At 44.1% G+C, this 11,523-nt stretch overlaps 1 protein-coding gene across 4 annotated transcripts; it reads right to left on the bottom strand.

Moving 5' to 3' along the window:
• Nucleotides 1-230: 230 nt before the first annotated feature.
• LOC142805483 (domesticated amidase effector 2-like) lies at nt 231-5,811 on the bottom strand. 4 transcript variants are annotated; one of them, XM_075891189.1, is made up of 5 exons: nt 5,675-5,811; nt 5,447-5,509; nt 4,832-4,940; nt 2,781-3,046; nt 231-541 (listed from the first exon to the last, which is right to left on the bottom strand). In XM_075891189.1, the coding sequence occupies exons 3-5, from the start codon at nt 4,881-4,883 to the stop codon at nt 437-439; spliced, it is 423 nt and encodes a 140-aa protein (XP_075747304.1). In that variant the 5' UTR covers nt 4,884-4,940; nt 5,447-5,509; nt 5,675-5,811; the 3' UTR covers nt 231-436. The 4 variants fall into 4 exon arrangements, with proteins under 4 accessions (XP_075747304.1, XP_075747302.1, XP_075747303.1 ...); XM_075891187.1 differs by having other exon boundaries at nt 5,406-5,509; XM_075891188.1 differs by lacking the exon at nt 5,675-5,811 and having other exon boundaries at nt 5,406-5,609.
• Nucleotides 5,812-11,523: the final 5,712 nt, after the last annotated feature.

The following is an 11,523-nucleotide window of genomic DNA, read 5'->3' on the forward strand; positions in this document are numbered from 1 at the left end:
AGACTGAAATTTATGATAATCATTGGTGCGACAGTGTAAGAAATAGCAAGAAAAACAAAGCTAGTTCCCATATCCAGCGGGTACTTTTTCAGACGGTTTCCTTTTTTTCACCCATTCGCGTCCATTTTATCAACATCACATCCGTGACGGAAGTACGTCACTGGAGTTTTGGTGGACCCCTAAGTAAAACACTTTCGCGCCCCAAAAAAAAAACCCTCACACGTCCGTCATCATGTCCTATGATGGAAAGTTTTTGCTCCACTTTATTTCATTCAACCATTCAAAACAATTAGGGTGCATAAAAATTCAGACATTTCCTGGCGAAACATTGTACATCTTGAACACTTTGAACATACTGCTTTTGTTTTTTGCACACACCTGAGCGCTTTACTTTTTCGCGGTCAGGTCATGATGTGGATTGAGGAAAGTTCGTTCGTCACAACTCTATCATGTAGAAGTTGTCGCCGTCAAAGTAAGAACGAGCGTCTCCGAAAACCATCTTGCGACGGTCCACAGGAGCAGCATCCCACTGGTCAATCACCTGAAAACAAGCAATCAAAGGAAGGATAAGTCGGTCTTCTAAAAAGGTGAGCGAGTGCGCGTGAGGGTTGGAGGACAGCAAACGGGAATATGTTGTCCACAGTGCCAGTGGCATTTTTTATTCAAAGCGACATCTTCCTTGCGACCACTCCACGACTTTACCTGCATGAGAGCCCCGCCCGTGACCTATTAAATTCATGTCTTCACCTGTTCATCCTGTTGGATAGTAGTATTGTCTTGCCGAATAGTTCACATGTACGTTAGCACTGCTCTAACCATCTGGCAACCCTTCGGATATGTTGGCTGCCAACTTCGTTCTCTACACAATGAAACAGTACAACGACAAATGATACCCGTTTACACCGAGCGTAACAATGTCTTGAAGCACATTATCTGTTCTCTTAAATGGAGCTTCCATGTTCTCTTTACCTAGTAGTACTTCCACTCATCCCTCTTATTACTAGTTGGGCCTGTTTTCAAGATAGCTCTGGCTTACCAAACCTTCACTACTGGCCCAGATTTTTCGAATGAGAAATGGAATAGGCAGCCTAGCCCTGGGCCCCGCAACAACCGTTAGGCATATAGTGTAATAAACTCTACTTATTAAGGAAGACAGACAATAAGCAGTCCAGTGCAGTCACTTGGGCCATGATATGCGGCGTTCAGTCTCTTGCTGATATAGCGGACGAGTTCGTAATCGCTATGCTAAAACCGCACAACAGAAGATGAGTGGAGTTGCATCAATCAATCTACCTGTTCAAGAAAGCTGCGCTTCACATGGAATCCCATGTATACGTTGGACCTGCCAAAACTCAACATTTAAGCTAAATTGTCATGTAGACGAGATATTAAAGAAGGCAAGGCAGTAATTGTGCTTGTGAACAGACAGGCACATTGGATGGGCATTAAATGGCATGGCCATGCTGTTACGCAGAGGAAATTCTGTTTAATAACATCAGCACTCATCCACAAGCTTCCGCAGGCCGTGGGATCAAATGCCGGCCGTGGCGGCCGCATTTTCGAAGGAAGCGAAAAGACCTTGAAGCCTGTGTGCTTAGATTGAAGTGCACGTTAAAGAACCTCAGGTGGTCGAAATTTTCGGAGCCCTCCACTGCGGCGTCTTTCATAATCATATGCTAGTTTTGGGACCTTAAACCCCGACAATTGGTATTATTACAACTACAAGCTCCTTATGTTGATGACGACACTGGTGTAGGTCTCCTGAAATGCAAATTTCACATCTAAATTTCTATGTCGCACAAAAATACGCGTGAAATTGAAAAATACATAATAAAATAACAGTGAAGCTACATAAACTTTGTAAAATTGGGTACAAAGCCCCAGTACTGTTCATTTGAAATAAATGAAAGGCACGAAGTGCGAAAAATCTTTAAGGAACGCTTTCTTTTCAGTGCCGTCTGTACATTAATTCTGAAGTTTGAGTCCTGCATATCAACACAAGGGTCACATAAGATTTGTACGATGGGTGAAATGAATATAAGTAAAATCGGGTCCTCATAGCGTGTATAATACATTTATTAATCACTCTTATGAAGTGTCGCTTTTTACAAAAATCCAAATCTTTCCTCAATACGTCATATTCGATCGTTCTGTATGTGGTTTTTAGTAACTTGAGCTTGAAGTTGTAGTGACGGGTGAAGTTCATGCATTTTGGTACGTCATATATACGCTTGGTGTGTTATCAGGCGTTATCATGTAAGTAGGTCCTGACATCTACTGTAGCGTGTATAGATGTGGCTGTTTGGTTTTCTGGTAAATGCTTTGCATAACAAAACGGCGGATGGCACAAATGTGCCAGCATCATTTCAATGATGACACAGAGCCAATACAGCCCCACCGCGGTGGTCTAGTGGCTAAGGGAACTCGGCTGCTGACCCGCAGGTCGCGGGATCGAATCCCGGCTGCGGCGGCTGCATTTCCGATGGAGGCGGAATTGTTGCAGGCCCGTGTGCTCAGATTTGGGTGCACGTTAAAGAGCCACAGGTGGTCGAAATTTCCGAAGCCCTCCACTATGGCGTCTCTCATTAATCATGGTGGTTTTGGGACGTTAAACCCCACATATCAATCAATCAGAGCCAATAAATCCACACACTAATGCTGTGCTAAACTAAGTGGAACATGAGAATGATGATCACCTCAGCTGCGGCGTTCCTGCTGTCGGTTATAATGTTCTCATATCGATTATCAATACTACCACCTGAGAGCTGTGGGATGCTCACCCATACGCCGTCCGTGTCACAGGAATCAAAGATGGCCGCGTGTCCATTGAACTTCTCGCTGTTTATGAAGGAGCCGATGGCCGTCAATCGAGGAATGTCACAGTTGTCGCGCACCTTTTTGCCCCGACGCCATTTTTCCGTGGGAATATCACGCATGCCTTGGCATTTCTCTTTCACCAGGATCACGCAGTGCTTCTTGTTCTCCGAGTTGGTCACCCACTTGCCCTTCAAGGGCATCGGGTCTTCACATTCGATGGCCTTGCTGGCTGTATACGTATAGTTGGCACGTTGTAATAACCTCAAAAAAATCTGCGATATTCATGATGACTAACAAGCTATTCTGGTTATTGGGTATAAACAACACCTCAGCATAGAGTGCGTGTATCACAACCAGCTTGCTATACAGCTTCATATCAGATTGCAAGGACGAAGGCTCGAATGTTTTCTCTATTATCTGTACGGAAGTGTAGTGCGTGGTCTTCAACGAAATTTGGCTTCTGTATGTATAAACGTGGGCAGGTTTCCTAATTAGAGCGGGTCAAATTTCACCACAGCGCCAACCTCCCCTCTCCCCACTTATTTTTATCGCATTTGACGACCCAGAAAAAATACGCGCTTAACCATCACCGCAGAAATAAAAACGCCAGGCCTGCGCGGTAGGTGCAGCACAGTCACAGCGAAAGCTAGAAGGGCGGCCTTTCAGAGCCTCTTCAAAACACTCATTGGGTAATTACTGCAAGCACACTGGCATGGTACTCACTAGGGCATTAATAGTAAACTTTTTGGTAGTACGCCGGCATTCGCTATGCTATTTTTCGTCATTTTTTTGAGAAGCGAGGTATCCGCTAAACTCTTGCAAGGAATTTCGTGCCGATTGTCTATCTTATGGCTGACGACGATGAGGAATTATTGCTGAAGTGGGTATGTGCCACAGTTAATAGAGAAACAAGAACAAACTTTTGTTATGGTTTGGAACGTTGGACGGCCTACTCGTCACGCTTTTCGCATTGCGCGACGACTGGTTGTTATTTTGCTGTTGTAAAACGCTTTATAATTCGTATTAACGTGATTGCTTTTCCGACATCATGCCTGCCTAAGGCAAGTTTGATGACAAATCTCAAGCCCCGGTGTAGCTGAGGGTTAGAATACTGAGCTGGCATCCAGCGGACCTGGGTTCGAGCCCCACTGTGCCATTGTAGCTAGGTTTTTTTTTCTAATTTTGCGCGATGTGGTTACGGACACCGGCGGTGGCAGCGGCGGACAACATGCAACTGTGCGGGACCCGAAAAGTGATCTCATAACAGCTTTCGCTGTAAAATGCAGCGCACAACGGCTAACCTTCGGTCCATGGCCTAAAGAAAGCCATAATCAGAAGTGAATTGGCACTACACTTGGCATGCAACATGCAGGTACTTCACCGTCAATATCACTAAAAACCTGCTTTCTCATAACTGTGCAGTTGAAAGAATGGCAGGACAGCTGAAGCTAAGCGAATGTGCAGACTTGGCGGCTTCTTTGGAAGATTAGGAGGGGGGGGGGGGGGTGTAAGTTAATTTTTTCCTGGTGCCTACTCCAATGACTTTATCACATTGATTATGTACTCTGACAAAGTTCATCTGCCTCATTTTCTAGAATACGGTTCATTGCTTACACCTATTTCCTCCTTTCTCATTTCCACGAGTGATTAAACGCCTGACATATCGTTCCATGTTGTGTATAATTATTGTACAATCCAGTAATTTGTTTTAGTGTCATTTGATTCGTAAAGAGGGATTGTTAACGAGAGAAATTTACCAAGACATATGCATGAGCTTTCTCGAGCAGAGAATTAAGTGTGATCACCTAATCTTACTCTTGCTTGGAATAGATTTGAGCGCAAATGGACAACACACAAGAAGAGGGGATGACGGTGCGACTTGAGTGATGCCCATTTGCACTCAAATTTATTTTAGAAGGAACCAACGCACCCAACAAAGCATTTTATTAACCTATTCATACTTTATGCCTTATATACTTATACCGAGCATCTATCGCAGCTTTCGTGCACTCACCTGCAACAAGTCCCAGGAGAAGCAAAGCAGCGAAAAGCGTAGATTGTTTCATCGCTGCTTCCCTTTTGCTCTGTATACCTTCCTTTGTTTTTCACTTCTTTATACCGACCTGCGCAAGTCGATTTTTAAAGTGGTTAAGAAATTACTTCACTATGTTCGGAAAGGGCATTAGACCGGGCTATTTGTTATGATAAGGTCGACGCGAGGTTTCACGACAATATGAACATATTGTCTACGTAATAACTGCGGGAATGTTTGATGTTAAAATCACAATTTAGGCATCTTATATTAACAAGAAAGCCTCATATTGTTAAGAAATAATTTATCTTAAAACACCTTGGAATTATTTAGGCTGTTCTCAAGTTGACAAGACGAGAGCCATGCATTAGTGAAAAAAAAAACCACTCTGAATTCAAGTTTGAACTCAACTTTGCTTCATGCGTGGCCTTTGCGTTACGATTATGATGTCCCCAACCGTCTAAATTCTTGTCTCTGGGCATTTTTTGGGGTCAAGCAGCAAATAACAAAAATGGTAAAGTCTGTTGGTATTCATCACAAATCATGCTTCGCTTACGTTCACTTCGTCGCCCCAGCACCGATGGAAAAGAAACACACCTCAGTGAGTTGAAATAATCGCAGCCGACAGCCACGAGCTCGACGGATGGCTTGAGTTTTATGCTAGGAAGGTGAAAAGACAGGATCAACGGGTGGACACAGCCACCATACAAAGAACTACGCAATGTCATAGTCCCGACGACAATCTTCGCACACTGGTCACAAGAGTAGCGTTGTGTACACGATAACCATTATTTTTTTTTGTATGGACAGAATTCCCTCGCTCACCAGTTTTATGATTCGCGACCGGTCATGCATATGCGCCGAACTGCACTTGTCCGCATCAGGGAGAGAGGGACGTGCATTCACGAGCTTCTTAAACTGTGTTGCGCCGGTGGTCCGCACAGACCTTAGCCCCGAATAATCTTAAAATCAGAGGGAACTTCGAAAAACATCCTGTCGTCCCGATACAAACAGGCAACTGTTCAATGAAGCTGGCTTTCGAAGGTCACCGAACGATACACATTCTTTCGTGTTTGACCAGCGGACGGTGACTTAAGCTCGAAACGGCATGCGAGTACTACAAGCGCCGCTAGTGCCGCGCAGCAGTTGTGTAAACGCATAACACAACGTTGTTTTATTTTTTTCCTGGGCAAGCACGCCTCATGTCAATCGATGTTGGTCACGCCAAGATAAACTGCCAACATTGTCCTCACAACCCGAGTCGGCAAGTGCTTATGCTTCAAATGCACGCGCAGAACTCCTCAGACATGCGAGGTTCAAACAAGGCCGTGTTACGAAAACCTGTGCGAACGTGCAGGGCAACTCTGGAGTACCGAGAGTTTTCTGTGGTGCTCGGTGAATAATATCATAAGGCGTAAGCTGTTATGATCTCAACATCAACAGCCTATTTTTATCGCGAAATTGTTAATAATCGCCATGGGTGTCCGTCGCCGCTATTATGCACACATTCACTTATAAAAATATAGATATCGTCCACGAGCACTCAGTATAACTTTTTAACCATTGAAGCTTAAACGAGTGGCCCCCGCTATTTATCACTTGACGAATTCTGGTGGTTCAATAAACTCTTTCCTAATAATTGGTTCGGCAGGTTCAGAAAATCGCGAAAAATTGGTTTGCTCTATTCGATCATCTTCGTATAGGTGAGATAAAAATCAGGTTTAACAAATGGGCAGCCTGGCTGGCGGACTAATCTTAGATATATAAAGCATCATCATATTCTGGCATTTTACCGCACAACGCAGATTGTTGTGACCTGTATCCGTGCACAAGAAAGCCTTTTCTATCTACATCAGCATTTTTGGCTGTCTGGAGTTTTCCCAAATATATTTTCAGCCTCCAGGCCTTGTACGCGGTATTCTCACTGCCTTTTGATAGATAGATAAGTTAAACGTCATTGAAACTGTCTTTGCCATTGTTATCGATCCACGGACGACACGAAGCAATCCACAATTTTATTATCAGCCATGTTCAGGCACCTCTCGAATTTGGGGTCTAGCGTTACGCCGGCGGCTTTCACGTTTTCATCTCAGTCATAAAAATATTGCGGCAGCTACGCATCAGTGGTGGTAAGACTGAGAAAGCCGTGAAGCTCTTCCTCCTCGTCTTCTTATCATTCCTCATCGCCCGCCCGAGAGGCATGGGAGACTGCCCTCCTCAACTGCTCATCACTAGAGTCTCAACGGGCTCTGGTGAGACGGGCGCGAGTAGGGGCCTCGTCATGCGGTGTCCCGGACTAAGGGCGCCGACCATGTAGCGGGGTCATGCTTTGGCCCCGTACCTCTCTCTTTTATAATAAATGTTTTTCATCATCATCCTCATCGCCCTGAGTTCTCTCTCCCGCTCCTTGTACATTACACTAGACATACAGCTGCGTTTTTCATCATCCCCTTCTCCTCCCATCCTCGTCGCCGTCATTACATTCCTCCTGACCCTAAATTATCTTACTACCACTCTCTGTACCATATCGTTACGTTATGCTTTACCATTTCTCCTTCTCCCTGCCCTCACTTACCTTTCCCACCATTTTTCTGTACAAGTCTACGCTATAATTTACCCTCTCATATCTTCCTCATCTTCACTTCTCTTTGCCATCCCCTTTCAGAATTATACTATACAAAGCTATGTCATACTTTACGCTTTTATTGTTTCTCATCTCTACATCACTCCTTCTTACCGTCACCCTTCTTTCCGATAACTTTGTTGTACAATGCTATGCTTGTATCTCGATTTTACGTTCCTTCGAATAGCTAGGCTTGGCTCACCCTCTCCTAACGTGGCGCCTTCTTCTTTAACCATTAATGTGGAAAGACAACGAGGAAGGGGTAACAAACTACAACTTTGCGAGTAAATAGTAGCAAGCCATATCAAAGGTCGTGGGCATATGCTTTGCTAGGCACTTCTTTATGTTTGTGACACCAAGTTCACTCTAAACTATACACGATCATGTCCCTCGCGTAAAGCCCCCGTTTTCCGCACCGATCAACCGCTTGACGTGTCCCTACGTTTCATTTCGAGCAATGTCCAGCACAAGTACCGTTAAAGAGCCATCCAGACACACTGCCAACGTCTCGCGAGCCTCAAAGCCCCAACTTCTTAATTCGATCTGTGTAGTCGGTGTTTCAATCGTTCGCGTAGAGTCGGCATCTGCATCGTTCGCGGATCGCTTCACGTAGAGGGAACGTCTGATCTGGGCATGTCTACGCTAGTCTTAATGTCAACGCAGTCGTCGCCATACACCTTCGTGTGACTATTCCAAGTCAAACTAAACCATGGCGCAGCACCCCGACAAATTATATTTTCGTGAATCATATACTTGGCGTACTTGAGGAGAGACCTGACCATAAGCAACAGAAGAGGGAACTTGTCATCGCCCACCTTATAAAATTCGCCATTGAATGCATGGCTTTTCGTTTTTAAAGGCCACTTCGCCCATAGCATTCAAACTGTTCGACCAGGCTCTCATCGACATTAACTCACTAGTCATAAAAAAAAGACCATTTCCGCATTATTTAAGTACAAGTCACCAGCGCTGGGAAGCATTGAAGATACGTGTACCCCAAATATGAACTTAGATACTCTTCGCGTATCTCGTATCTGTATCGCGATAAGTCTAGCTGTGTGTGTATTTTTGATGCGGTTAGCCATGTATCACGTATCTTACGGTACGAGAAACTGGTATAGAAACACCGCTCTGTGATATCATAAACGTGTATTATTTCGTTAAAGGCCTCTGGGTTCCTAGCATTTTTTACCGTCTTCAAGGGCGAAGCTTCTAAGGACTTAACTTTCCCTTTCGTTGTGGTCACATTGTAGAACCGTGAGAACATTTGTGAGACACAGACGATAAAATGTTTTACGATATTCCTGAACGTTGACATCGGCTAATAATGGGGTAATAGGCTGCTGTTCTCACCGAAAGTAGCTTATGAAGAAGAGCATTGATGAGCTGATCTCTACGAAAATGCACCTATATGTTGAGGCTTTTGAAGGAAACGTGTCAGATAAATGCTCACGCCGAGAACAATGTCCCAACAATTACTTACACTAGAATAGTATCTTGCCAGCGACGAGTTGGCTGGTTCTTCGATCCGCTTTTAAGGCATATTATACACTCTAGCAATCATACAAACTCTTTTTTAATTGCCTAAGACGACTGCAAAGCGAAATTAATTTACATTTTTATGAACACTTTGTCACTCACTGTACTGAACTACATTTTTTTTACTAGATGTGCTTCTTCTTTTCGAGCACTGCAGCTGTTAAATACGCAGTTTCGTAAATTTAGCATTCCTACAAATAACCACCAAACAAGCCCCGAGTGTCAACCTTGTCATTGCGGCTTTCGTATAGTCATCGCAGTCGGAATATCCATGCGCGCATGTTTTCGGAGCGTGTCAAGTTGCGAAGAAGAAGAATACTACATTAGAGTTTGCAAGTACCTGAATGAAAGTAAAAGAATTAAGCTTTTAATTGCGTGATTATTAATCATGAAAAAAAAATAATTCTAACGAACACGAGAGCATTGTTTAACTATCCTGATTTTTATTCAAGGTAATGAATAGTTGCCTTATCTGCACGCATGACAAGCAACTATTGCACTCCATTCATTCTGACTAGGGTGTCTTTACTTTTTTCATTCTTTTTTTCTGGTGGGTGGTCTCGATATTTAAAAAAAAGAAAAAAAAACTTACTTAATTAAGCCATCGATTCTTGGCCAATCCCCCTGAGTGGGTACGAGCCATGTCTGTGGATCCATCATCATCATCAAGTAACACGGTAATCTTTCTATTATATAATATCAATTATTCTAAAGCTGCACAATATTTTTAAAACCACTCAATTCTTGGCAAACAGTGGGTATGCGCCACGGACAACAGGTAAACAAGAACAAGTAACATGGCCTATCACACGGAAGCTGTGGAAAAGCTGCATCCGAATATTCCTAGAGAGCCACGTCCCAGTGTCGCGTTTTCACTGACTCCGGTGCAGCCATACGCAGCCGCCCAAAGGAACAGCCCTGCAGACGTCAGACTGCTCTCACCAACTTTCACACCGGCTGCCAAGATGCAATGGCCAGCGCAGTATGACCCTCAAGACCAGTCGATTGTGACAGCCGCGTCGGAGCAGCTGGAAACCGTAGAGCCAAAACGGAACATACCTCTTCGGGCTGAGCCACTGTCTCCTACCCTTTACAACACGGGTGAGTCGGACCCTGCAAGTTAATGAGTACTAAAGAGCTCCTGAAGATTGTTGTGGTGAAATATACAAATATCGGCTGAGCAGGAAGATACAAGAGAATGGTTTGTAAAGTTTGTCCACCGAGATATTTAGGTACCGGTGAGCTTCTCAGTGAGGCAACACGGTATTAAGCCTTGTGAACGCAGGAAGAGCAGCTCAAAATGTCTGATGCTAGAAGAATGATTAGTCGTTGTTAATTCTACTACTACGACTGTAATTAACGTGCCACGGAGACGTAATGTGATATTGGAGGAAGGTAGAGGTAAGAATGAAGTCATACAACTCGTCTGAACAGTTTCATAACTTATTTTTGTGACTGATTCGCACAATGAGAGCTCTGCCTCATCTCCCTTTATGTCGTTTTTCCTTGTTAGTTTACTTTCGCACTAAAGATGATTGTGGTGTTCTAACTAGCCCGATATTCCATTTTCATGTACGAAACACGAAACACCTGTGTTGGGTAATGAGAAGTCTACATGCATCATGCTGTGATTTGAACGCCTTGTATAAAACATACTTGAACTGCTAAGTATCTCCACGTATACTATCACATAGAACGTGAATTTCCTTCGGTCCATGTGAGTGTCTTCGCTTCGGTGAACGATTACATGGCAAAAAAAAAAACTCGTGTTGACCCATCCGATTTTCCACACTATAGTTAATGATATGACAGACACTTCTTGCCGGTACTTACCTGCGGAGCAGAAAAATGGAGGGAAAAGGGTTCAGCTTAAATTGAGGACGACGCAGTGAGCGATGGAAAGGAAAATGATAGGTGTAACCATTATAGAGACAAGAAGACAGCAGAGTGGGTCAGAAAACAAAGTGGAGTTGAGGATGAAGATATCATAGTTGAAATCAAGAAAAAAGAAATGGACATGGGCCGGACACGTAGCACGTAGACAGAATAACTGCTGTACATAAATGGTAACTGACTGGACTCCCAGAGAAGGCAAACGCACGAAAGGGAGACAGAAACCTAGGTGAATCGATGACATGAAAACGTTCACAGGTATAACGGGGCAGCAGACAGAAAGTACAAGACCGGGTTGATTGACGCATCATGGGAGAGGCCTTTTCCCTGCAGCGCATATATAGTCGGGCTGATGATTACCACGAACATGAACATCCCAAATAATTTAATAACTTAGCAATAAATCAAGTTTGCACATACTTTCCAACAGTTTCGTTGTGTGTTACTTCAAACATTCTATGCCCTCCGCATTGTCAAGGTGCCCGCGCTGGTGGAACGTGGCCAGCGACGGGAGCTCCGACGCAAGACATGTCTCAACCTCCGCTGCGTGCTGTTGTCGCCACGTCTGCCGCTCCACAGCTAGGTGTCACCGGCATGCCTCCAACTATTGCTGCTGTTT

Source organism: Rhipicephalus microplus, chromosome 1 (genome assembly GCF_043290135.1).
Source record: "Rhipicephalus microplus isolate Deutch F79 chromosome 1, USDA_Rmic, whole genome shotgun sequence".
Lineage (NCBI taxonomy): Eukaryota > Metazoa > Arthropoda > Arachnida > Ixodida > Ixodidae > Rhipicephalus > Rhipicephalus microplus.